Source organism: Cervus canadensis, chromosome 5 (genome assembly GCF_019320065.1).
Source record: "Cervus canadensis isolate Bull #8, Minnesota chromosome 5, ASM1932006v1, whole genome shotgun sequence".
NCBI classification, from domain to species: Eukaryota; Metazoa; Chordata; class Mammalia; order Artiodactyla; family Cervidae; genus Cervus; species Cervus canadensis.
The window spans coordinates 100,687,692-100,711,531 of NC_057390.1; the positions used below are offsets into that span (position 1 = coordinate 100,687,692).

The following is a 23,840-nucleotide window of genomic DNA, read 5'->3' on the forward strand; positions in this document are numbered from 1 at the left end:
TAATGGGAAGACAGTGTTTATTAAACAGTTTACTGAAGGATTAATTCAATGTTTTCATGGGTTTCTTGACACTTGGCCCCAAATTCCCCAGGCAGATAAAAAACAGCCCCCTTCTCATCCCTGTAGCAATAAAGCCTCTGATTTGTTTTCTCCTGTCCAACTTCGGGCACTTTCTAGACAGGAAACAAAACCCCAGTTTAGCCCGAGAGAGGTCTAGGTCAGGGCCACGGAGACTGGCACCGGGGGTGGAAGCAGAGGGTTCCTCTTCCTTTTGATGTGCCCCTCGCAAGGGCCGGGGTCCACCCCACCGGCCTCAGGACTCTGAGGGGCAGTGGCACCCCCCAGGCCTTGAGTGAAGATCTCTGAGCTGTTAGAAAAATCACACAAACCCACAGGGAAGTTCAGTGAGGACCAGAATCAATCAACCTGCCTTTACTGCTGGGGGGGACGGGGCGGGGAGCGGGGGGAGGGACGGGGGTCCTAGAAGACAGTGCTCCCTCCCCGCCAAACCAACCAATGACAGGTGTGTCTTAACACACTTCCTCCTGCAGGACGACCATGCAGCCAGGCCCGGGGTACCCCAGCCTCCACCCGGCCTCCCCAAGGCCAGCCGGGCGCACACTCGGGTGCTCAGAGGCGGCTCCCCGAGTGGCGGAGGTGCGCCCTGCACTGCCCTGCCCTCTGCTGCTCTGGCGCCGGCTTCCACTGCACGGCAGGCTTGGGGTCTGCCGCCCAGCTCCCCTGCAGCAGGACTCTTGCCCCTGGGGGGCTGCTTATCCATCCGCGGCCCCTGTTCCTTCTCCGGAAGGTGGAGGTGAAACAGGAGGCGCCGACACAGCGGCATTGGCAAAGGCAGCTGGAGGCCTGGGCAGCTTTCCTAGAGAGAAGGCTGCACGGACAGCCCAGAGCTCGCGGTACTGGTAGGGGCGCCGGGGGCCAGTGGGGGGACGCAGAGGGGCCGGCGGCTTCCAGGGAGACTCAAGGAACCTCCTCCGCCAGCCCGGGGGAGGAGGGGGCACGGTGCTAGGCACACAGTGGCCCCCGGTCGGGCAGGAGTTTCTGGTTACGGGACTGACGACCACAGGGACAGCACTAGCCCCAAAGCAGCCCATCTGCGCGCCCGGCGGGGGCCCACACCCGCCCGGCCTGAACTTCCCACCCGGGACCGCGGAGGCAGGGCAGTGTCGGCCGACCCGGCCACCGACTCAGCGCCCAGCAGTTGGGGGCCCCCGGGGAGAGGGGCCCCGCAGCGCCGGAGGGCCCCGCCTCTGGCCGGGAGCAGACGGGGGTCAAACCTCAAACCGACTACTCACTCGGAGCGCCCCGGGCGCACTTCGGGGGCCGGCCGGAGACGGGAGGGGAGGGGCGTCTCCGGAGGCTCGGGCCGCCTCCAGGCGGGGCTGGCGCGGGGCGCGGGGCGCCGGGCGGGCGCGGGGGCGGCGCGCGGCTCCCGCGGCTCCTCCGCGGCGCGGCCGGCAGGTGGGCGCGCGCTCGCCGGGCGGGGGTCCGGCCGCGCCGCGCGCCTCCCCCGGAACTCGGCCGTGCCATTCCCATGATGCCCAGCCACCGGGCACGGCTTCCGGAGCGCGGCCGCCGCCGCCCCGCCGCCGCCGGTAGGTCCGGGGATGGGGCTCCGGGGCCGCCCCGCCCTGCGCGCGCCCCGCCCTCCCGCGCGCCCCCGGCGCCCGCAGCCCGCCCCTCGGTCCGGGACCCCGCAGCCTCCCCGGGACCGACGCGGGCGAGGGCTGGGGGCCGGCGCAAGGCCGAGTGGGCGGCGGGGGCCGGGCCGGAGGGCGGGCGCGCAGGCCGCACCGCGGCGCCAGGCCGCTGGGGAACGGGCCGCCGCGGGCGGCGTGGACTCGGCCGGGCGCCGGCTAGTCACCCGACCGGGAGGCTGGGGGTCGCGGCCCCAGAGGCAACTCCTGGCCCGGGCCCCCGCCAGCGCGCGCCCGCGTTCCTCGAAGCCGGCCGGGCGCGGGGCCCAGGTGAGGCCAGGTGAGGGCCGGCGGCGGGGGGGGGGCCCGCGCTCAGCCCTCCAGCAGAGATCGCGCCCCACGTCCCGCCCCACGCAGCTTCCGGGAGGGTCCACTCGGCTTCCCGGCCAGCCCCTCGCCCCCAAACCCACGGAGCTCAGAATATAAAGCCGGGGCGCAGCCCAACCCCTTCCTGCTGGAGGACCGGGTCGCTGCTCCGGGCGCAGGGATGCCTCCTGGGAGAGGCGGCGCTGGGGGTGAGCGCCCCCAGGCCGGGAGCAAAGGGCGGGCAGGGCCAGCCTAGGGTGGCGCCTTGCCTGCGGCCCTCCAGGCATGGACAGCGGCCCTGCAGATGTGCATGGAGCCGTCCTTGCTGTGTTGTGAAGCCTCGCCTTCTGGCAAGACAGGCCGAAATTCCAGCCCACGCCCACTTGAGGCCGGCAATAGGAGAGGCCCTCCTGGGCTTTGTACCCTGACCCTCAGCTCCCTATGCTAGGGGACCAGCCAGGGGTGCACAGCATTGTGGGAAACCCAGAGCTGTGCTGGGCATCTGTGCAGGGAGCCAGGCTTGTCTGGGGATAAGCATTAGCGAGGTTCTGCCCTCCCGGAGACAGGAGGTGTCTGTCTAGACAGAGAGGCCCTGGGCCCCCCTGCACGGTTCAGACTCTGGCACCACACGGCTTTGGGGCCCCCACAGTCACTCTCCAGACCTGGTTCCGGGGCTCTTGGGGTGCAGGCTAGCAGTCTGACAAAGTGGGAGCCCTCTGGTTTCAGCCTGCAGTCCCCCAAAGTACAGTTGAGGGGAGTTTTCCAGAATGATTCATCTCATGTAGACCATTGTTTTAAAACCACAAGCCAAGCTGTCGCTGGAGACACCCTCTGAGCTTTTAACCTCATTCTTGGGCTAGATAATCTGACAGTTCAGAAAACCACTCCCAGGGAGTCCGAGCTCGGGACAGTCATTTAGAAGCAGTGACCACGGTCAAGGTGAGGAGTAGAGAGGAGCGTTTTTCCCCCCTGCACCCTCTGTTGCCTGGAGCAGGAAGTCACTGCAGCCTGGTTCACCGGGATCCATCCCCAGGCCTCTTCTTCAGACGGCACTGCTGTTCATCGAGTTAACATTCCTGATCTAGACTCTGAGAAGGCCTCTGGGGATGTCTTGTATGCTGTGTTATTTTGCCAGGGCAGCTTGAATAATGACCACAGTGAGGTGGGCAAAGCCCAGTGGAAGAGCCCTCCCCCTCGGCATTGTTGGCCCCCCGCTGTCCTTAGGGGGGGATCTCCTTGGAGTGTGGTGCTATGGGAAAGACCACCGGCTGTCGTGGGGGCTCCATCCGAGGACTTGGAAGCGCCTTCTCACATCCCCAGCCGTGCGTGTCCTGGTACATCAGACCAATGGCTCAGGGGAATTGGAACTATTAATTGTTGTGGTTAACTGTATTTGGCCTCAGGGTAAGTTCTTCCAAAGTTGAATATCAAGCCCTTAAATTAATGCACTTTCTTTCCCCCAAAATATTTACCAGCTATAGTTTCAGCCTCTGAATTAAGTCTCTGATTCTCTTTAATCCTGACAGTCAAAAGTCTATTTAAAAAGTGGGCCCAAGATGCTAAAGAGTACACGTAGGGAGATGGAAGACCCAGTCCCTGAACCATCTTGGAATGTTATACTGAACCTGGACTTGAAAAGAATCGCAGGTAATTGTAGCTAATTCTTTGATGTTGCAGTTTCACTTTTTGAGCATAAATAGCCATAGCAAAGGACTTCCTTCTGAATTGGTCACACCCTCTGCTTAATTGCTGGTCACACCTGTTTGGGCACGTCTGTGCCTAGGTGGCCGGGCCAGGCTTTCTTGGAAAGGACTGTGGTGTGTAAACACAGGATTCTGTGCTCGTCAGGAAGGAAGCTCCTCTGGGAGAAGGATCTGCAGGGAAGCAAAGCAAACACCCAGGCCACTTCCGGCCAACCCCACCCCCAGGCTCCCAGGCAGCATCAGCCTGGCCCAGCACCATTTGGGGTTGGAACTCGATTTCCCTGCTTCCAGGAGCCAAGCCTTCTTCTTGCATCTCGGTCACTTTGCGTCCCAGTTTGTGGGGGGTCGGGAGAGGGCAGAGAGACGTGTTTGGAACTGATAGTTAATGGTGTATTTTGCATCTTTCTAACCCACTGTGTACACCCTGTGTTATGTCCCCTCCGTGGCGGTGGCCCCAGACCTCCAGTGTAAAGGCCTTTGGGAGCAAGTCCTCACTGTGTTCCCAAGGGCAGCCCAGCGGTCCTGCCAGCCCAGCCACGTTTGGACTGAGATGCAGAAAGCGGAGAAGCCACACAGCCTGAGAAAGGGCACGTGACTGTTTGGGGCAGTGTCTGTGCTAATTACATGCAAATAGTCATACGGTCCCCTGAGATCATCTGGCAAATACACATTCAACCTTTTCCAATAAAAAGGCTTTTGTGTAAATTACTCTTCAAAGGCGTTTAGGTGCTCACATCACTTAACTTCTGTTTTCAGGAGCTACTGGTTCGTGTCAAGAGTCAACCAACCCGTGATGTGTCGCTGACCCTGACTCCCCCAGTCGACCTTTCCACCCGCCCAGAGGCTTTGCGTCTTCACCCCGTGGCCCCCTCTTGACGACTTCAGAAGGTAAACCATGCCTCTGCTCCTTTACCGGAGAAGATGGACGGAGGGATGACGGAGGAAGGATACCCGTGTCAGCTTCCACGAGCTCGGCCCAGGGCGCTCGGAAGCATTGTCTCATGAGTCTCCTCGGCCACCGGCCCCGTACAGCGGAGGAAGCTGAGGCCCGGGGGCCTGTGGCTCCCGCGCGACCTGACCCGGGGCGCCCGCCCGGCGTGCCGGCTGCAGGATGTGAAGCGGGCGGAGAAGCGAAGCCCCGCCTCTGCGCGCGCCCGCTAGGATGTTTCTCATGAACGCGCCTCCTGTGCTGGCCCTGCGGTCTGCATGGGAGGCCTTTGGCCCGCCCGGGAGCTGTAGGTTTCCCAGATGCTTCTCGGAGCCCAGAGAGGGCGTCTCGAGAGCAGCGGTGAGCGCCAAGGTGCAGATGGCCATCAGCAGGCTTCAGGGCGACGGGGCAGCCCTGGGCATGAGCGGCGAGCATGCCCGGCCGAGAAGCCAGAGGGCGGAGAGGGGCCGGGGCGCCCCACCGGCCGCCAGCCCCACCTTTGCGGCCTGTGGTCTTGCCGCAGGTCTTGACCCCAAAGGGGAGGAGGAGGAGGCCAACCTCGGGCCTCTGGTGCCGGGTTCAGACAGCGACGACTCGGTGGACCGGGATATCGAGGAAGCCATTCAGGAGTACCTCAGGGCCAAGAGCGGGGCCGCCCTGCCACCTGCAGCCGGGGACGTGGCCCGTCGGTGCAGACCAGAGCCACCTCTGAGCGGTGCCCCAGCCGCCCCGTGTCCCCCAAACCCTGCAGCTGGCCCCGGCCGTGTCCGGGGCTCCGCCTCCCCGCTCAGCGTGAGCAGCGACGACTCCTTCGAACAGAGCATCCAGGCGGAGATCGAACAGTTCCTGAGCGAGAAGAGGCTACAGAAAGGTGACCTCCCTGCCTGCAGAAAGGCAGAGCCTGGCGACAGCGTGGCCAGAGCGACCTGCAGGCCTGGCAGAGAGCCGCCGCTGAAGGCACCGCAGCAGGGCCTGCCAGGAGCTGGCAAGGAGTTCGTCTTCCGGAAGCTGCCCAGGTCCGCGAAGGCCAGCGCCCTGCCCAGAGGCCTCAGGTGCAAGGTCGCCGCCGCCGAGCCTGCTGCTGCTGCCACCACGGGGCCCCCTGCAGAGGCCACGCCGGGTAAAGCTGGGGTCCGCAGGGCCATGGGCTCCGCGCGGAAGGGCAGGCGGCCGAGGGGCGCAGCCCTGATGCGCGAGGAGCCGGACTCGAGTAGCGACGACGGCATCGAGGAGGCCATCCGGCTGTACCAGCGGGAGCGGCGGCAGGAAGCCGTGGGCCAGCAGGGGCCCCCGCCCGCGGAGGAGAAAGGCCCCACGGCCCCTGCTCATGGCCTGAGGGGCGCCTGGCCCGAAGCCCACAGCAAAACCCCCGGCAAAAAGAAGCCAGCGGCCCCCAAGGCCACAGACCTCAGCCTGGGCGGCCCAGACCCCGACCACCCGCCCAGGCCCCCCAGGGAAACCACGGCTCCTGCGCCTCCGGGGAGTGCAGCTGCTGGGACCCCAGGCATGGACGGGTCCCCACACCGGGCAGACGCGTCTGCCGAGCTGATGTGCGCCGAGGCCATCCTGGACATCTCCAAGACCATCCTGCCGGCCCCCGTGGACGGTGGGGAAAGGCCCCCGCCCACCAGTCCGCTGCTCGAAGGCCCTGATGGGCCTCCCCGCCCCGACGGCGACAGCAGCGCGGTGGACAGTGACGACAGCATCGAGCGGGAGATCCGGACATTCCTGGCCCTGAAGGCGCAGTCGGGGGGCCCGCTGCCCCGCACGGAGACCTGCACCCGGCCCGCCCACAGCCCGCCCCTGCCGCCCAGCCTCAGCGCCCCGGCCTCCAGCACCCCAGACCCTCCGGGCTGCAGGAGGAGGCGTGGCAGGACGCCCTGCACTCCCAGGCAGCCCAGAGACATGGCCGAGACGCAGGACGCCCAGGACGCCGAGCGCGGCCAGGGCCGGGTGCAGCCTGGCCAGGGGCGAGCCCCCGAGGCCCCCAGAAAGGAGGGCGAGAGCCGCAGCCAGCCTCCCCGCTTCAAGACAGGCGGGCCGGGCGACGAGCTCGGGGCCCCGGACCCGCCGGGAGCTGCACCGCCAGGCCCCGGGCAGACGGCCGAGGGGAGGCGCGGGGACGCGAGCTCCGAGGAGAAGAGCAGCTCGCTGGACAGCGACGCGGACCTGGACTCGGCCATCAAGGACCTGCTGCGCTCCAAGCGGCGGCTCCGGAAGAGGTGCAGGGACGCCCGGGCTGGCTGCAAGAAGAGGGTCCGCTTCAGCACCACGGAGACGCAGTTCCTGGACAAGCTGGGGGGCTTCCAGAAGGAGTGGAGAGACCGAAGCCCCCACCTGCTGAAAAGCTGTCTCTGCAAGTCCAGCAGGGAGACCCCAGGGAGACCCTCGCGCGTCCCCTCCCGGGAAACAGCAGGGGCGAAGGTGGACGGCTCGGGGCCAGAGGACGCACCCTCGGGCCCCTCTGCCCCCTGGCCCCGGGGCAGGGCTGCGGCCGGGGGCCTGTTCTCCAGGGAGTCGGAAGCCCGCGAGCCTCCCAGTCCCTCCGAAAGCCCCAGCTCCCTGTCTGATGATAGCAGCTCTGTAGACAGTGACGACAGCATCGAGCTGGAGATCAGGAAGTTTTTGGCCGAAAAGGCCAAGGAGTCTGTGAGCAGATCAGAAATTCCAGGAGGGGGCCTGGCCATCATGGGAACTGCGAGTGGGGCCAGGCCAGAGCTCCCGGGCCGGAAAGCACAGCCCCCGGGCCCAGCTGCCCAGGCAGGCATGTGCACGCGGAGCCAGAGGGTCAGAGGGGGCCCGCAGCCAGGGGCCGAGGGACCCCGGAGGCCGGGAAGAGCCCTCACTCCAGGCGGTGGGGGCAGCCCACACCCCGAGCAGCCCTGCCCCCCAGCCACCCTGGCCTGGTGCGAGCTGGCGCCACCCAGGAGCACCAGCAGGCCTGCCCCTGCTAGAGGGGCGCCGGCCCCCAGGAGGAACATCTGTGCCCCCAGAGACTCAGGCCCCAGGGGGCCCGAGGGGGTCGCGGGGGAGGGCACGTTTGGCCAGCTCCCAAGCCGCACGGAGGCTGGCGCCTGGGCAGAGGGCCGTGGCTTGCTGGCACGGACCCCGGGCTCCGAGCGGGATGGGGTGCCCCGGGCCGGCCTCGCCCCCCAGAGCCGGCTGCAGAGCACCTGGGTACTGGGCCCGGAAGGCAGGGATGCGGCCGCGTGGAGAGGGGGCCTTGGCGGCCAGAGGGAGAAGGGGCCAGGGAGCCAGGCCCAGGGCTCACCCAGCCTCGCCGTGGACCCCCGGAGGGGCCTGCCCTTCACCGGCTTCTCGCCGCTGCTCTCCACGCAGCTGTTCCATTTTGGGAAGTGCGTGCCCTGGGGCACCAAGCAGGCCGGCCTCTTCAGCCCCGGCCTGGGTCTGCCCCTGCAGGGCCCGTCCTTCTCAGCCTTCCGGGAGGCCCAGGCCGCCTGCGGCCCAGTGTTCGGAAGCCCGCGCCTGCTGGTGAAGGAGGGCGGCCGCTGGCCTTGCAGGAAGCCCCGGGCAGGGCTCGGCCTGTCCAACAGGAGGGGCTCGGGGCCGGAAGAGGGTGTCCTGGACCTGCGTTTCGGGCGCAGAGGGCTGGACAGAGACGAGGAGGAGCCGGAGGCCTTGGGCAGCGATGCCAGTGAGCTCAGCGACGTGTCTGTGGAGGAGGGCGGCGGGCCCGCGGCCCAGGGCCCGGCGTTGCAGCTGTGAGCGCCAGGCGCGTGCCCCGCGGCCACGCTCCTGATGGAACGGGGGCCCTGGAGGCCCCATGCAGCCTGTACATTTGTACACTAACGTGAAACCGTGTTTTTATTTAACAGATGTGTCCTGGTAAATATGATTTTTGTAGCCTTTTTTGTAAATTATTTAAAGTGCTGTAAAAACTATTTTTGATGAACGCCGCTGTTGGATCCTGCCGGGCGTTCCTCACAGCGGTTTTCCATGGTCTCCACACGAGTCTGGGATCAGCGGACATTCGGTTCCGCGCATCCCTGTGCTTGGGGCTGGCCGCTGGTGGGCAGGGCCTGCTGCGGCCACAGTGCCAGCCTCGGGAAGGCGGCAGCCGGAGCCCTGCCCGAGACTCACCAGACACCCCAGCAGCCCCTGTCAGGGCGCTGCTGGCCAGCACTTCTCACGTGAGAGAGCCCCCGCCTCCCCTCGCAGAGGCCTGACGGGGTCCTCGAGCGGAAGAGCGTTTCAAAGCACAAAGGCCGGCGGGCATACCAGCCGCCCGGGGCGCACGCCGAGACCCCCGGTGAGGTCGCCGGCCAGCCGTTCACACCTGGAGCCTCTGTGGTTCGGCATCCAGTCCTTCTCAGTTCTGACACGACTCCACCAGCTCAGTAAACCCCTTTCTACGCGGAAGCTGCCGTCCTTCACGTTTAATCGCAGCTCCAGATGGTCTCAGCCAGCCCGTGTGTTTCCAGTGTCCTCGTCCTCATCCGTGCCCGCGGAGCGGCTGGTGCCCAGAGTCCTGAGGACCGAGGCCGGAGCCCACCAGGGACTGGGCGGGGTGGGGTGGGGTGGGCTCCGGCAGCGGGCAGGCACGCCCGTCCCCTGTGCCCTCGGCGTGTCTGCCTGACGATGCCACGCACAGCCGGGATGAGCCTGGTGCCCTGCGCCTTCTGCGTCACAGCCCGCGGGGCCGGCAGCCGAGCGTGGGTGTTCACACGTGTTTGTCCAGCGAGCCCTCACCGGCCACCCAGAGTGTCACAGCTCATCGCTGCGGCTGCGGTGGGCCTGGGGCGAGGTTTAAGGTGCAGCTGAAGTTGGTCGTTATTCTAAGTGCAAGTGAATTTTCACAGGTTGTGTCCCCGCCCTGGGTCTTAGCGGGAATACCCACTGGGGACATGTGCGGCACCTACCGTGTCTGGGGTCAGACACTGCGGTGAGCAGGGCTGTGGATCCCATGACCCCCTGGTGCCCCCATGGTGTGCATCTGATGTTTCCGTTGGCAAATATTCATTCACTTAAGTGCTTCCCAGGAAAACAACTCATTAATCCATGCTTTAAATTGTATTTAATTTTAAAGGAGTGCTTTTAACACTTGACAACAGGAATCAGCTTGTTTTGTATATATGAACTGGGTTTTTTTAATGCTAATAAATCAAGCACTGCTCACACCTCAGTTGATGCGGTCTGTCCTCTGCGGCGTGGCCTTTGCAGGATGTTGGCGTGAGGACCCAGCGTCCGGGACCCGCCGGGCTTCCACCCTTGCCATCGAGGACTGAGCCGTGGGCACCCCTCTGCTCCTGGCCCCATCGCCGCCCCCCCAGACCCTCCCCTCCTTCCTCTCCCCCAGCCTCCCCACCCGTTCTGGGTTCTTCCTGGGCAGTGCAGGCCATGCCTGGTTTTCACGAACTGGTCATAACCGTGATAGCGTGGGCCCATCCCTGGATTGCCCACAAGCCAGGCTGCTTAAAAGCTTTTGTTTTCCCACTCTCCCCACCCTCCCCGCCACCCCCCCCCCCCGCCACGGTCAACTCTGGTGCTCCCTGGGGCCAAGGTGGGAGGTCCTGCAGCCTGTCTGCAAAGGGGGCTGGCGTGGCATCCAGCTGCCAGTGAAGGGGACACGGGGTCTGATCCCTGGTCCGGGAAGATTCCACACGCCGAGGGCCGCCTGAGCCCAGGCTCTACAACTACTGACCCTGTGTGCCTAAAGCCTGTGCCTCCCCGCAAGAGAAACCACAGAAACAGGAGCCCACGCGCCTCAACTAGAGAAAGCCCGCACACAGCCACACAGGCCCGGCACGGCCAGAACTAGGCAATTTCTTTTAGGTGGGGCGCTGCCATGGGCGCGGCGGGAGCACGGCTGAGGAGTGACGGCCTCATCTGCAGCCCCAGTCCAGCTCCTCTGCTGGTCCCGGCCCCACCTCGCGTCCGTGGGTCCCAGCGCTCTGGGTGGCCGATGTACCCCCGCCCATAGGAAGAGGCTGGGGAGGGCGTGTGGCCAGAGCAGGCTGAAAGTCCCGAGACCGGCAGAGGAGGGCTTCCCTGCTGGCCCAGTGGTCATGAATCCGCCTCCCAGTGTGGGGGACACAGGGCCACTCCCTGGTCTGGGGGGATCCCGCCTGTCACGGAGCAACTTAGCCCGGGCTCCACGGCTGCCGTGCCTGAGCTCTGGAGCCCGGGAACTGCAGCGACAAGCCCGAGGGCCCCGGAGCGGGTGCTCAGCAACAGAAGCCATGCGCGGCAAGGAGGGAGCGGCCCCTGCTCGCGGCAACGGCAGTAAAGCCTGCGCGGCAACGAAGACCCCGCACGGCCAGAAGGAAAAGACTTAAAAGGTGGGGGGCCTACAGAGAAGTCCGACCCCAAGGGCCCCTCTCGCTTCCCAGTGGAGGGAGGAGGCTGCGTGCTGGGCCACAGGTTCATTTCCCGTAACGCAAAGCAGGGGAGACCCGATTGTGGAGGTCTGCTGCTCTGGGTTTCTGCAGGAACCACCCCACGTCAGAAGTCCTAACACAGCAGGAGTGGAGTGGGAGGAGGGGAGAGCCCCAGGGGTGAGCGGCCAATGCTCACCACCCGCCTGTCCGCACAGAGGACAGGGTCTTCCTCGGGAGAAGTCACTCCCAGGTTTGCTGCTCAGAGTCCGAGTTGTCAGCAGGTTTTCTCAAGCGGAGACACACGTGCGGAGCCTGGGAACCCAGACACTGAGTTTAGTTGCTCTTTTTAATTTCTGTTGCTGTTTGGGCTCTGCTGGGCCTCCCTTGCTGCTTGCTCATGGGATTCCTCTGGTGGCGGCGAGCGGGGCCTGTCCTGGTCACGGTGCTCCGGGTCCTCACTGCGGTGGCCTCTCCTGCCGTGGAGCCCGGCTCCAGGCGTGCCGGCTCGGTCACCGCGGCTCCCGGCTTAGGTGCTCCGTGGCGTGCGGGAGCCTCCTGAACCAGTGATCCGACCCTTGTGCCCTGCATTGGCGGGCAGATCCCTAACCACTAGACCGCCGGACGCCCGGACACTCAGCTTAAACCCGGCACTTCATCTGCTCATGTAGGGAGCACTGCCACCTTGATCCCACCCCTTCCCCAAAATTCACTTAAGGGCCAGTGTAGACGGGGACAAACAGCAACACACGCCACCCTCGCTGTCTGCAGACCTCCTCCAGGCCAGTGCCAGGCAAGGCTGCCGGGGAGGGAAATACATTATTTGTATTTTGAATCTTTGAGATCTCTGCTGTGTCGTGTGCTGCTGGACAGAGGGATTTGTCTTCCCAACATCAACATATTTTACTATGTATTTGAAACCATTTATTCTAATTAACTATAAATAAAAGATGAAATATCACTGAAGAAAAATAGGGAAAATACACTTCTGGAGTAAGAAGTTCCTGGTTTTAGGCCGACTCAGCAGCTAAATTAAGCGATGAGAAAAGCGCCGTGAAAGTGTCAACGTTTCATTTAAGAGTGTAGCAGAGAGGCCAGATACAGCATCTCCTGAGTGGAGACCGGGTTTCTCTATGGCCGTGCAGTTGATGTAATAATCAGCGGAAACTGGTGTTTGTTACCCTAAGTGTTTCGATCCCCTTTCCCGTAATTGCTCTGATTAGATTTAAGATTTTGAAAGATCTCAGCACAGTGGTCAGAAATGTGATTTTTTTCCATTTTTCAACCAACCATTCTGTGTGCTGTTACCCCAGATAGAAGGCACGGGCTTGTGCCGTAGGATCATCCTGTCAAAAAAAAAAAAAAGATCATCCTGTTAATCTGAACTCTTTTCCCTTCCCTCAGCACATAAAGATTGCAGTCTGAAAGTTATGTTAAAAGGATAAAGTTCATGGTAATCACTGGAGTTCCTCTATGATTCATGCAAAGCTAGGAAGTCCGGGAGGCTCTATGGGGTCCGACGCTGATGACCTTGTCCCTCCCAGGACCCTCCCAGCTCCACCACCAAGGCGGGGGCCCAGGGCCTGTGACAGGGCAGCCCCTCTGGACCCTAATTCCCCCTCCACAGAGGGAGGTGGGGTAAGACCTGCTGCAGGCATGAGCATCGGATGAGGCGACGCCGTCGAAGCCCTTTGAAAACCGTGAGACAGCAGATGGGTGGGAGACCCGTGGCCGACGGGCGGCTCGCAGGGGCCCAGGCCCCAGGAGGGCGTGTGGACCGGGAGCTTGAGCCAGAGGCGGTGGGTGACTTCTCAGGAAGACGGGTACATGCGTGATACAAAAGGTATTTCTGTCATCCACCTTTCCAGACATTTATTCACTGTACAGTCTAACTTCCCATTAACTCATTAGCAACTGGTTCAGAAACGCTGGTGACCGGCTGTGAGGATGAATGAAAGCACTGCACCGCCGGACTCTGATGCCAGCACTAACCCGCTGAAGTTCACTGGCGCGCTTGGCACCTCCTGTGTCTGTGGACATCGGCTCGACTTACCGGCCCAGCCTGGGCCCCGGCCGTCGCACGCAGTCCCGCCCCGGAGTGCCCTGCTCCCGGTCAAGGCTGCGGGGCAGACAGTCCCGGGCCGGACGGCCGCATCCGCCCTGAGCACTCGGCATTCCCGGCCAGCGCAAAGGAAGTGATGCTCCTCTTCCGTGGAGCTTCAGAACTGGACTGATATGCGCTCTTTTTATCCCCCCTTTTGTATTTCAACAGAGGTAGAATGCAGAAGCATTCTGAGTATTTTGCTATTATTGGTGACAAGCTGTGAAAAATGCACTTTCAGCTTGATGCCTGGAGTCTGTGCTGGTTTTCCAGCAGAGGAGAAGGATGTGACCTATCAGTAGACCCTGGCTCCAGCCTCAGCTTTGTATCGCTTCAATTCAAGGGGCTGATTTTCTCTAGAAATCATTTCCACCGCAAATGGAACCTTAAGAATGTTGCTGAAATGCTTACTTTTGCTTCACAAAGTTTTTAATAAAGAGATAACCGGTCATGGTATTTCATTTCCTCCCGAATTCATACGTGAGTAAAGACTCTCTTTGGATAAAAACCTCAGTAAACAAGCAGCGTCAAGTCTTTAACCATTTCATCTCTCTGGTCCCAACACCTCCCAGGTTTCCCACAGCAAGTGGTCATAAGGGAAGCGGGATTGATGTCTGGAACATACATCCTGTTGGAGAAAATGGTTTTAATGTTTAGCTATGTGGCTGCCTCGGGTCTTAGTTGTGGCAGATTGTTCGCTGTGGCACGCAGGGTTTTTCACAGACTCTGTAGTGCGGTGCGTGGGCTCACGGGTGGGGCACACCAGATAGAACCCGAGTTCCCCCGCACCGCAAGGCGGATTCTTAACCACTGGACCACCAGGGAAGCCCCAGAAAATGCTCACTGAGGACGGTCTAAACCATAGTGAATGTTGATTGACAAGTAAGTACACAGAGATAGACACCCACTTCACGTAGTTACTGCTCAGGGGCTCAGGCGTGTCCGACTCTCTGCAGCCCCACGGACCGTAGCCCGCCAGGCTCCCGTCCGTGGGGTTTCTCAAGCAAGAATCCCTTTTCTCCTCCTGTGCATCTTCCCAGCTCGGGGGTCACACCCGCGTCCCTTACACCTCTCGCGTGGGCAGGATTCTTTACCACTGAGCCCCACCTGGGAAGCCCCGTGTGGTTATCACCAGCGATGGTCTTCCCTGGGTGAACACCAAGAAGGGAGCCCCCATGCACACACCGCCCCTCAGCAACAAGCCAGCCTTCTTTCTGCCTCCGCCTGGGCCTTGCTCGTGGCCAGGGGGTGCTCAGGGTCACTCCTTGCTCGTGGCCAGGGGGTGCCCAGGGTCGCTCTGAGCCTGGCCTGGGCTCTCCCGGTCCCGCCTGGAGCCTTCCCCACTCCAGGGAGCCCCTGCTCCCTCACCCGGCTCTCATCCACACCCCAGGCAGATGATCCAACCCTCCTACCACGGCCCAGCAGGCTACTTGAGAACAGAAAAACCCCACAATCTGTCATGAGGATAAAAACAAAGATGCATCCCAACTAAGACGCAGGTGGAGCACTCCAGGCATCCCCAGCATCCAGGCCGAGCTCGGGGTCTCGGGACGCCCAGTGCCCTGCGCCTGGATCGCAGATGACTCAGGAACCGAGGACGTGGCAAGATTTTTAATGGAAAGTCAAGCCATCGGCTCTTTCGTCTCAGGTGTAAAACAGAGAAAGCAGAGCATCGCCGCCCCGTCTGCCGGCTGATGTAGAGAGGAAAGGTGATTTCGGGGAAGTCTCGAAATGCGCCCCTTTATGACGGGGCGAACCACCAAGGACTGGGGCAAGCAGACAACCAGCCGGAGGAGCCGGGAGCCCCTCAGTCACAGATGGACGGCCTGCAGACTCTGTAGCTGGGGTGGAAGTTGAGCCGGTCGTAGGAGGTGATGTAGTTGTCGGGACCCGTCACGATGCTCTTCTCCATGTAGACATTGAGCGTGTTGTTCTGGAACATTCCACCCGCTGCAACTTGTCTGGAAAACTTATACGAATTTGGATAAAACACCTTCTGGAAGTGAGAAGGGGACACTGGGATTAGTGACACGTGGTAACTCTCGAGCAGTCAGTCATCCCGAATGTTTGGAAGAAAAATAAGGATTTGTGAGAAAACGTTGTTCCTAAAACTAGAAAACAGAGAGGCCGGGGGGCGGATTTGCAGAATGGCCTCGTTTGCCCTTGGACTTCCCTGGCGACTCGGTAAAGAATCTGCCTGTGATGAAGGAGACCCAGGTTCGACCCCTGGGTCGGGAAGATCCCCTAGAGGAGGGCATGGTGACTCACTCCAGTATGCTTGCCGGGAGAATCCCAGGGACAGAGGAGCCTGGCGGGCTGCAGTCCATGGGGTCACAAGACTCAGACACGACTGAGCGACTGAACCACCACGGCCGCCCCAGTTTACGCCTAATGCCGGGGAGTCATGGCGAACGGTGCCCCCCTCCGCCGTTACGTGGATTGTAACACCCGGGCGAGGCACCGCCATCCCGGCTCTGGTGACAGGGGGTCAGGCCCCAAGCTGTCCTCAGCTCTGCTTTTGCCAATTAGGGCAAGTTACTGGACGTCTCTGAGCCTGAGCTTTCTGTGGAAAAGAAATGACCTACTCAGGTTTCAGCCTTGACAGGGAATCAGAATCTTTTGCAGAACCTTAGAACCATTCTGAGGGCCCCACCCCACCCGCCGAGGGGCTCGGGAGGGGCTGCCCTCGCGAGGCAGGGTTGCCGTGAGGACACGGAGGAGGCCGCCGGTGTGTGTGGGCACCCAGGGTGGCGGTCATTTCAGCAACCCAGCATCGCCAAGTGACCTGGGGGTCTCTGACGGAAGGGGCCTGGACCACTGTGGGACAGGCGACCTCTTCTAGAGTCCCCCTGTGTCAAGAAGGTCACCTGATATGCTGTCTCCTCGACAGGAAGCAAATGCAAAGAAAAATGGCCTTTCGGTGGATTTTGGAGGGTTTTTTGGATGTTTTGTGTGTGTGTGTATTCGTTTTTTGGTGTTTTGTGTTTGGTTTTGCTTTGTTGGTTTTTGGAGGTTTTATGGGCCATGCCGTGCAGCTTGCAGGATCTCAGTTCCTCAACCAGGGATCGAACTTTCGACCCCTGCAATGGACGCACGCAGTCCTAACCACTAGGCCTCCAGGGCGTCCCCAGGGCATTTATTTCCCAGAGCAGCAGCTCCCAGTCGCCTCCCTGCAGCACACACAGCTGCCGTGGTGCGTGTGTCTCTTAGCGCAGCGCGTAGAACGGCTGAGCTAGTGTGGGCGGGTGCTCGTTAACCGAGCCAGCACCACACACTCGGGCCCACTTTCCGAGCGGTACACTCTGGGCTGTAACAAAGGAATGAGGAACGACACGCATCCACCATCACAGCGTCGGGAGGAATAGTCTCCTTCAGTGTATGCTGTAAAGCGCAAAACACGCATGTTTATTTTCTGTTCCTACACGGGAAGGAAACAGTCCTGCTCGACGAGTCCAGCGGCCACACTCAGGCCAGGAAACTGGAGACCAGGCTCCAGACAAAGCAGGTCGCCCATCAGCAGGAAAAGCTCCTTCTAAACTTGCCTCGTGAGAACCCCGTGCTTCATCCCACTGCCTCTGCCTCGAAAGACCAGCAAATGGCCTTTTCACGAAAGCAAAACATCCGGGCCTGTGTTAGCGAGCATGGTGGTCTTCTGCATGGAAATACCTGATCCCTTGGCTTTGGAAGCATGACCTTTAGTGCTCTGGAAACTTTTAGGTAAACAATGTCTTTTTTGTTAAGAGCTGTACTCCCTCACGCAAAACAACTAAAGAAGCGATTATCCAGATCTTTTAAAATGAGGAATATCTGGGGGCTCAGTGGTAGAGAATCCGCCTGCCAGTACAGGAGACATGGGTTCGCTCTCCGGTGCAGAAAGACCCCACACGCCTCAGAGCAATCGAGCCCATGATCCACAACTCCTGAGCCTGTGTCTGGAGCCCGGGGCCGCAGCTACCGAAGCCCGTGCGCCTAGAGCCCGTGGTCCGCATCGAGAGGGGCTGCCGCCGCGAGAAGCCCCCACAGCACCACCCAGAGCAGCCCCCGCTCGCCACAACCAGAGAAAAGCCCGTGCGGCAGCAAGGGTCCAGCACAGTCCAAGTCAAATACATAAACCACAGTTAGCTTTAAAAAATGAGGAATATTTTGGAAGAAAACCAACATGGACCCCCAAGCAGATGGTCCGCTGTCTGGGGTCCCCAGGGGTGGCTCACACCGATCCACCGGCCCTTCTCCTGGACGCAGCAGGGCCGTTGGAGGGCTCGAGGAGGCCCCTTGCCATGTGAAGTCGATCAAAAAGGGCTCAGGTTCCCCAAAGGTGCACGGACCCCGGTCCTTTTGGAACCTGAGCTTTCATCATCCAGTGCTGCCTCTTAGGGTCACAGGTTAATCTCATAAAATAAGGCATCCCTCCAATATGAAAGCAGTTCTTCATTTATTTGCCTCAAAACCTACTGCCTACAAGAGTTGGTTCATCGTACGAATGAATGGGGCCAGTCCTTTGGGATGTTGTAAACCAGGCTACGGGCTTCCCCGGTGGCTCAGCTGGTACAGAAGCCACCAACCAACGCAGGAGACACAAAAGACACGGGTTGGATCTCTGGATTGGAAAGATCCCCTGGAGGAGGAAATGACAACCCGCTCCAGTATATTCTTGCAAGCAAAATTCCAAGGACAGAAGAGCCTGGCAGGCTACAGTCAATAGGGTCCCAAAGAGCTGGACACAGCTGAGCGAGCACATACATGCAAACAAGCCTACCATGCCCCTTTCCCAACCTTTAGAAATTGTTTGCTAAATTCAGTCATTCATTTATTTCTACCCTGTCCCTGTTCCAAAAAGATTTGAGGTGACCCCTTTCCATTTGTGATGTTGGAACTCTGGGACACACACACACCGTACACACCCACGCACACTGTACACACACACACTGTACACACATACACACTCACACACACGCATGCACACACACACTGTACACACTCACAGACACTGTACACACACACACCCGCGTACACACATACCCATGCACGCGCGCACACACACACACTCACTCACACACACACACCCCAGCGCCCTTCCTTGCCTCCTCCTTACCGGCATCTCGTGCACGGTGGGGGCTCTGCTCCCGTAAGCTTGGTTGCTGGTCCTGTATACTGAGAGGGGCTCCTTGGTCCTGGCAGATGAGAAGAACACTTTATTTTCCACTCATTTGTTCTAAGTTTGCCCAAGCCACAGCTTTACCATATTCGATTGACAGAGCTTTGTAGGCGCGCAATGCAGCCGTGAACCTGGGCTCCTGTGGGGTGCAGGGCTGGCCTTCCTGGCAGGTTCATCCAGCCTCCCTTGACCCCTCTGCTGACCTCTGCCAAAGCCTAAAGAACGCCCAGGTGGAAAGTGCTGGCCCTCAGCCCCAGCAAGACCTGGGCCCGTGCTGTCATTTCCCGGGTGGGTGTGTAAGTTGGGATCTGTGACTCAGCCTCCAGACCTGGGGGGCGGGGGTGGGGGGTGCCCCTCCACTCTGAGCCTCCAGGAGAAAACCTTCCTGCGTCTCCAGCCCTGATATCCGCTAGTGGCACAGCAGTGTAACCGCGGGGCTGTGGGCTCCGACACCCCAGCTCTGCCTCACACTAACTATGGGCAAGAGCATATCTTTCCACCTCCCAGCTTCGTCTCCCCGCTGGGAAATGAAGATGCTAACAGAGCCGATCCCGGGGGCTTGTAGAGGGACTAAGTGGGGGTCAGGAAAGGCGCGCAGCCTGCGTCTTAGAGCCCGCAGGGCGCGCGCCCCTCCGCAGCGGGTGATGGACGCGTCATCCGCGCATCGCCAGCAGACCGGCCCTCTCCTCCGGGACAGGACAGCAGGCTGGCCTCGCCCTAGGTGTGTGGCTGCGATCGGCCCGCGTGCTGACTTTCCCCGGACACGCCCCGCCCACCGCCCGAGCTGGAGGCCCGCTGCCTCCACCTGCACCTCCCGACTCCCGTGATGGTGATCCGCTGACCCCGCTTTTGACTCAGGGTCAGGCTGGGGCCTGTGGGCTGAGCCGAGCGCAGGCCCAGCTGGGCACCTGGCTGCCCGCCAGACCAGGAGCACTGGGCTTTCCTGCTTGCACGCAAGGCGGACCCTGAGCGGACTCCCGGGTGCTCACCTGTAGCCCCGAAACCAGGCCGGGTTGTTGAACCTGGCCGGCAGGTCCTCGCTCACGCGGTAGTAGTCGCTGGTTTTCTCCGGCTGGGGCCCGGCCTTGGGCTGCTCTGGCTCCGCGCACACTTGGGGGTCCTCCTCCGACATCCCGCCTCGGTCGCCCCGCGCTCTGGGGACACAGAAGGAGCAGGCGGCGGAGCGGCGTCCTGTTACTAAGCAACGACCATGCTACCCGATGCGCGGGCGGGGTCCTTAAAGGCGCCGCGACCCCCCGGCGGGAGCCTCTCCACACCGCCTTCGGCGGGTTGGGCAGAAGTCCGAGTTCTAGAAGCTTCCTTGGCGAGCTCCGAGGCCCTGGACTGGCTGCGAGAATAAGGAATCACTTGCTGGGGCCGCAGTGTGGGAGCCCCTGTGCTCTGGAGCCACCGGCGCGAACGCACGCCACGTTTCCCCAAACTTGGGACGGGTCTCGGGGCACCGGAGACCCCGGCCCGGGTTCGTCAGGCGGGTTCGGTGCTCCGAGGCCGCTGTGCTGCGGGGACCCGGCGCTCACCGCGCGGGCAGAGCTGCGCCCTGACCTCCCCACTCCGCCTGCAGACCCGCCGGTACCCTGAGTCTGAGGCTGGACAGCACACTGGACTAACCTGATGGAGCCCTTCTAAGCGACATGCTGCTGTAAGGACTGGCCGGACGGGAGCGCGGCCCCGCTGCCCGGCGGGTCCCCACGGACAGCGTGGGGGCTTCTCGGCCGCCCGGCTCCGTGCAGGGAGGGGGCGAGGACGCCGGGACGCAGGGGACGGGGCGGGGAGACGGGCCCCTAGGCCCCGCGCCCGACCGGACCACGGGCCCTGGCCGCCACGCCCTCCCTGCGGTTCCGCCCGGGCGGGCCTAGGGTGCGGCTCCCAGAGGACCGCGCGCTCGGACTCGGGGAGGCCGCCGGGGGCGCGCCTGGCTTCGGGACGAGGCGGCGGCGGCGGCGCAGTGGCACCTCCGGGCCTGCGGGCGGCGCTGCGGCGAGGGCGGCGCGGGCCCCGGCGTGAGGAGGAGCCGCTCGTGCGGCCGCGCCGCCGGGCCCCGTCGTGCGTGCGTGCGTCCCTCCGTCCGCCTGTCCCCCAGTCAGTGCGCCCGGATCCGCGCCATGGCGTCTGGCGCGGTGCTACCCCGGCTGCTCGGCGCGGGTGAGGGGCCCGGGGTGGCGGGCGCGGCGGGGACCTCTCCGGGGCCGGGGGGCGGGCTGAGCGGGGAGCGCGCCCTGAATCCGCTGTCCGCGCAGGTGTCCGGGCGGCGCCCCGAGGCCGGGCCGCGCCGAGAGGCAGGACGCTGGGGAGCGCCGCGGCCGCCGCTGCCCCCGACCCAGAGCGCGACAGCGGTAAGGGGGCCCTCAGCCCGGGGGGTCGGGCGCCTTGGGTCTTCGTGCGGCCCCGGGGGGCGCGGGCCTGGGGAGTGCGGGCCCCGGGAGGGGGTGCGGGCCCGGGACGGGGAGCCCCACGCGCCAAACGCGCTGCCAAGGCCTCTTGAGTTCCCGCCCCGCCACCGAGCGGGCCGAGGCCGGCGGGCCCCGAACTGCTGCCTTGAGCGAGTTTCTGCGGGCAGTCGTCGGGACCACGGGGGCCGCAGACACAGACATCAGCCGGCTTTCTCTTCGCCGGGTGAGGACGTGACCGGGTTTACCCGGGAGCGGAGCCATTGTCAGATCCGGTCTCCCTCCCTCGAGCCTCCGCAGAAGGCCCCGGGGGCCCCCAGCATCTGCCGCCGCCCTCGGCAGGCCCCAGGCTCTGGGGTGTCGGGACCCAGGGCCTGCGTGCTCTCCACCTCCCCGCCCAGATCTCAGCGCCCGGATCCTGAGCGAGCCCCTCAAGCACTCCGACTTCTTTAACGTCAAGGAGCTGTTTTCCGTGAGAAGTCTCTTCAACGCACGGGTGCACCTGGGCCACAAAGCCGGCTGTCGGCACAGGTGAGCGTGGCCCCTGATGGGTGTGGCTTGTCCAGGGCGCCTGGGGCCCCTGCCTTGAGGTCCAGGCTCCTCTTTTCAGCTTGTTTTCAGAGAGTGTACCCCCCTTTTCCTTCGTATGGGATCGTGGAGCCGCCAACAGGGACGGGTGCTTATTCTCAGAATCAGCTTGCTGCTCCCCCACAAGCCCCCGTGGGGCCCATGGTCCTCGGCAGGGGCAGGCTGGCTGGTCCTGTAAACCGGCAATGGACGGGGCCTGGCAAGGCCACCCTCTTCAAGGGACGTGCCAAGGGCAGGCAGAAGAGCGGGGACTGGCCGTCCTTTCAGGTGGCCGTTGCCAGGGCCAGGCTGAGAGTGGCCTGGGGGGACAGGGGGGATGGGGGAGGAAGGTGACTGCAGGGAAGGGGGTGGCCGCTCCTTGGGCAGAGCTGTAGCAGTGGCTGGGCCTGGGGTGATGGGGTGAGCCGAGCAGAGCAGGTGTGTGCATTCTTCACGTTAGAAACTTAGGTCCTGAACGGGGTGACGCTTTGGCCCCCACAGTGTGATGTCACACAGGCACGCTCGGAAGAAGCAGGCTGGGCCGGGGCCACCACACCAGGGCCTTCAGAGGATGTGTGGGGCAGAGGAGCAGGGGAGGCCCTGGGCAGAAGCCCAGGTGACCAGCATCCCAGAGTCTGGGGGAGGAGGAGGGGCCGGGAAGTGAGAGGGCGCGCTGCTGGGGGTTCCTCCCAGAAGTCTCCCGCGCTGAGGGCGGCTGGGCCTGTGGGGCCTTGGGCAGCGTCTGTGGGGAGGACAGAATCCAGGCAGCAATAAGCAGGAACGTGAACGGGGTGGGGGAAGACGGAACACGAGGGGACAGTCTTGCACCCGGCCCCTCTGCCCAGGCCGGCTGGTCTGGGCCGCAGGGTTCCCCTCCGAGGCCTGGCTGGTTCCTGCTCCAGCCAGCAGCCCCGCCCTGCTGGCCCCCCGGCCCTGGGTGGTCCACGTGGTAAAGCCACAATGACGAGGGTCGCCGCCAGACAGGCAGCCCTGGGCAGGACACCGGATGTCACGTGTGAGTGTCCAGACGTCCGTGTGGGGTCCCTTCTGTTAGGGTCAACACGTGACGAGGTGCAGGTTCAGAGGGTAGAGTCCTCCTGCCCGAGAGGTGGACACGGCCTGCAGTCCAGCCCCCTGACTGCCCCTGGGGTCACTCCTAGGGCGGGGTCCTCACTGTGTCGTCCTGGGGAAGGCCGCAGACGGTACCGGCCCCGGGAGGGTGGAGGGGAGCAGGATGAGCGAGGGCGGGGGGGAGGTGGCTGCGGGCGGCTCACGCTGGCCGTGTGTCCGGCAGATTCATGGAGCCGTACATCTTCGGGAGCCGCCTGGGCCAGGACATCATTGACCTGGAGCAGACGGCCGCACACCTGCAGCTGGCCCTAAACTTCACGGCCCACGTGGCCTATCGCGGGGGCATCATCCTGTTTGTGAGCCGCGCCCGGCAGTTCTCACACCTGATCGAGAACACGGCCCGGAGCTGCGGCGAGTACGCCCACACGCGCTACTTCAAGGGCGGCCTGCTGACCAATGCGCCCCTCCTGCTGGGCCCCCAGGCCCGCCTGCCGGACCTCATCGTCCTCCTGCACACGCTTAACAACGTCTTTGAGCCCCACGTGGCTGTGAGGGACGCGGCCAAGATGAACATCCCCACCGTGGGCATCGTGGACACCAACTGCAACCCCTGCCTCATCACCTACCCCGTCCCAGGCAACGACGACTCGCCCCCGGCCGTGCAGCTCTTCTGCCGGCTCTTCCAGACGGCAGTCACCCGGGCCAAGGAGAAGCGCCGGCAGCTTGAGGCCCTGTACCGGCTGCAGGGCGCCCCAGGCCCCTGCCCGGCCGGCCGCGCTGCCCCGGGAGCGCAGGCCGGGCTGGGCCTGGGTGTTGCCGCCTGACCAGCCCGACCTCCTCCCAGATGAGGAGCAGCCTGTCCCGAGCTGGGCGCGCCTTGCCCCGCCAAGGTTCTGGGCACCTCCAGGCCTTCCAGGCTTTGGGCCCCTGCTGCCAGGAGTGCGCTCAGCAGCCGCCCGCCCCGGGGGCTCACCTGGCAAGGGGCCTGTCCGAAAAAGACCCCTCGGAAAACACCGTGTCCCCGGAGCGTGAAGTGCTTGTGTCCACCTTGAGATGAGCCCTTTGTGTTCGGAGCGATCACACAGCAGGTCGACTCCATGACCGGGGTCGGGCTGCTGTCTGGTCACCTGGTTTCAGGGGCGGTTTCATAATGTGAGGCTGCAGGGTGAGTGGTTCAGAGGGTCCCATCTGGGCTGGACCAGGCTGAGCAAAGCAGACAGCATGGTTGCAACAGAAATAAAACTTGGATCCGGGCAGGGTGGCGCCCGGGCCCCTGGTCCTGTTCTGTGTGATCTCTCTCCGTCAGCGCCCACAGGGCGTGCAAGGCCCGCCCCCACCCCCGAGTCTTTGAGCTTCGGGTGGACCGGTGGCTTGTGGCCATGGGCTCAGCAGGGCGCGGAGGCCTCGTGACCCCCAGCTCCCTGGATGGGCCTCCTCCGCGTGGGGGGGGGGGGGCCCTGTTCACAGGGACCGCTCGATGCTCCTCATCGCGGGACCCCCCGGGCAGCACTTGCGTTCATGGACAAGTTGTGGGGCTCCCAGGACCCCACC

At 63.2% G+C, this 23,840-nt stretch overlaps 4 protein-coding genes across 13 annotated transcripts; 2 read left to right on the plus strand and 2 right to left on the minus strand.

Moving 5' to 3' along the window:
* On the minus strand, nt 1–1,611 carry LOC122442383 (CASP-like protein 4A1). The gene is made up of 2 exons (XM_043470159.1): nt 1,314–1,611; nt 1–367 (listed from the first exon to the last, which is right to left on the minus strand). The coding sequence occupies exons 1-2, from the start codon at nt 1,552–1,554 to the stop codon at nt 219–221; spliced, it is 390 nt and encodes a 129-aa protein (XP_043326094.1). The 5' UTR covers nt 1,555–1,611; the 3' UTR covers nt 1–218.
* On the plus strand, nt 1,475–9,790 carry PPP1R26 (protein phosphatase 1 regulatory subunit 26). 4 transcript variants are annotated; one of them, XM_043470146.1, is made up of 3 exons: nt 1,475–1,613; nt 3,548–3,668; nt 4,481–9,790. In XM_043470146.1, the coding sequence occupies exon 3, from the start codon at nt 4,887–4,889 to the stop codon at nt 8,376–8,378; it is 3,492 nt and encodes a 1,163-aa protein (XP_043326081.1). In that variant the 5' UTR covers nt 1,475–1,613; nt 3,548–3,668; nt 4,481–4,886; the 3' UTR covers nt 8,379–9,790. The 4 variants fall into 4 exon arrangements, with proteins under 4 accessions (XP_043326081.1, XP_043326084.1, XP_043326083.1 ...); XM_043470149.1 differs by lacking the exon at nt 1,475–1,613 and adding an exon at nt 1,649–1,995; XM_043470148.1 differs by lacking the exon at nt 1,475–1,613 and adding an exon at nt 1,649–1,985.
* C5H9orf116 (chromosome 5 C9orf116 homolog) lies at nt 9,789–20,143 on the minus strand. 7 transcript variants are annotated; one of them, XM_043470157.1, is made up of 4 exons: nt 19,233–20,143; nt 18,181–18,259; nt 11,705–11,786; nt 9,789–11,302 (listed from the first exon to the last, which is right to left on the minus strand). In XM_043470157.1, the coding sequence occupies exons 1-4, from the start codon at nt 19,373–19,375 to the stop codon at nt 11,265–11,267; spliced, it is 342 nt and encodes a 113-aa protein (XP_043326092.1). In that variant the 5' UTR covers nt 19,376–20,143; the 3' UTR covers nt 9,789–11,264. The 7 variants fall into 7 exon arrangements, with proteins under 7 accessions (XP_043326092.1, XP_043326088.1, XP_043326086.1 ...); XM_043470153.1 differs by lacking the exons at nt 9,789–11,302; nt 11,705–11,786 and adding an exon at nt 14,686–15,084 and having other exon boundaries at nt 19,233–19,397; nt 19,873–20,143; XM_043470151.1 differs by lacking the exons at nt 9,789–11,302; nt 11,705–11,786 and adding an exon at nt 14,686–15,081 and having other exon boundaries at nt 19,233–19,591; nt 19,873–20,143.
* Nucleotides 20,144–20,255: 112 nt separating this feature from the next.
* On the plus strand, nt 20,256–23,566 carry MRPS2 (mitochondrial ribosomal protein S2). Its single transcript, XM_043470150.1, has 4 exons — nt 20,256–20,406; nt 20,502–20,597; nt 21,053–21,182; nt 22,513–23,566. The coding sequence occupies exons 1-4, from the start codon at nt 20,367–20,369 to the stop codon at nt 23,111–23,113; spliced, it is 867 nt and encodes a 288-aa protein (XP_043326085.1). The 5' UTR covers nt 20,256–20,366; the 3' UTR covers nt 23,114–23,566.
* The last annotated feature ends 274 nt before the right edge of the window (nt 23,567–23,840 follow it).

Coding starts and splice junctions, on each gene's coding strand:
- C5H9orf116 (XM_043470151.1), bottom strand. CDS start 19,897: ATGTCGCTTAGAAGGGCTCCATCAG. Junction 19,592..19,872: donor GCTTAGAAGGGCTCCATCAG/GTTAGTCCAGTG, acceptor TTATTCTCGCAG/CCAGTCCAGGGCCTCGGAGC. Junction 18,260..19,232: donor GCCTGGTTTCGGGGCTACAG/GTGAGCACCCGG, acceptor CTCATCTGCCAG/GACCAAGGAGCCCCTCTCAG.
- LOC122442383 (XM_043470159.1), bottom strand. CDS start 1,554: ATGGGAATGGCACGGCCGAGTTCCGGGGGAGGCGCGCGGCGCGGCCGG. Junction 368..1,313: donor GTGCGCCCGGGGCGCTCCGA/GTGAGTAGTCGG, acceptor TTTTTCTAACAG/CTCAGAGATCTTCACTCAAG.
- PPP1R26 (XM_043470146.1), top strand. CDS start 4,887: ATGTTTCTCATGAACGCGCCTCCTGTGCTGGCCCTGCGGTCTGCATGG.
- MRPS2 (XM_043470150.1), top strand. CDS start 20,367: ATGGCGTCTGGCGCGGTGCTACCCCGGCTGCTCGGCGCGG. Junction 20,407..20,501: donor ACCCCGGCTGCTCGGCGCGG/GTGAGGGGCCCG, acceptor CTGTCCGCGCAG/GTGTCCGGGCGGCGCCCCGA. Junction 20,598..21,052: donor CGACCCAGAGCGCGACAGCG/GTAAGGGGGCCC, acceptor CTCCCCGCCCAG/ATCTCAGCGCCCGGATCCTG.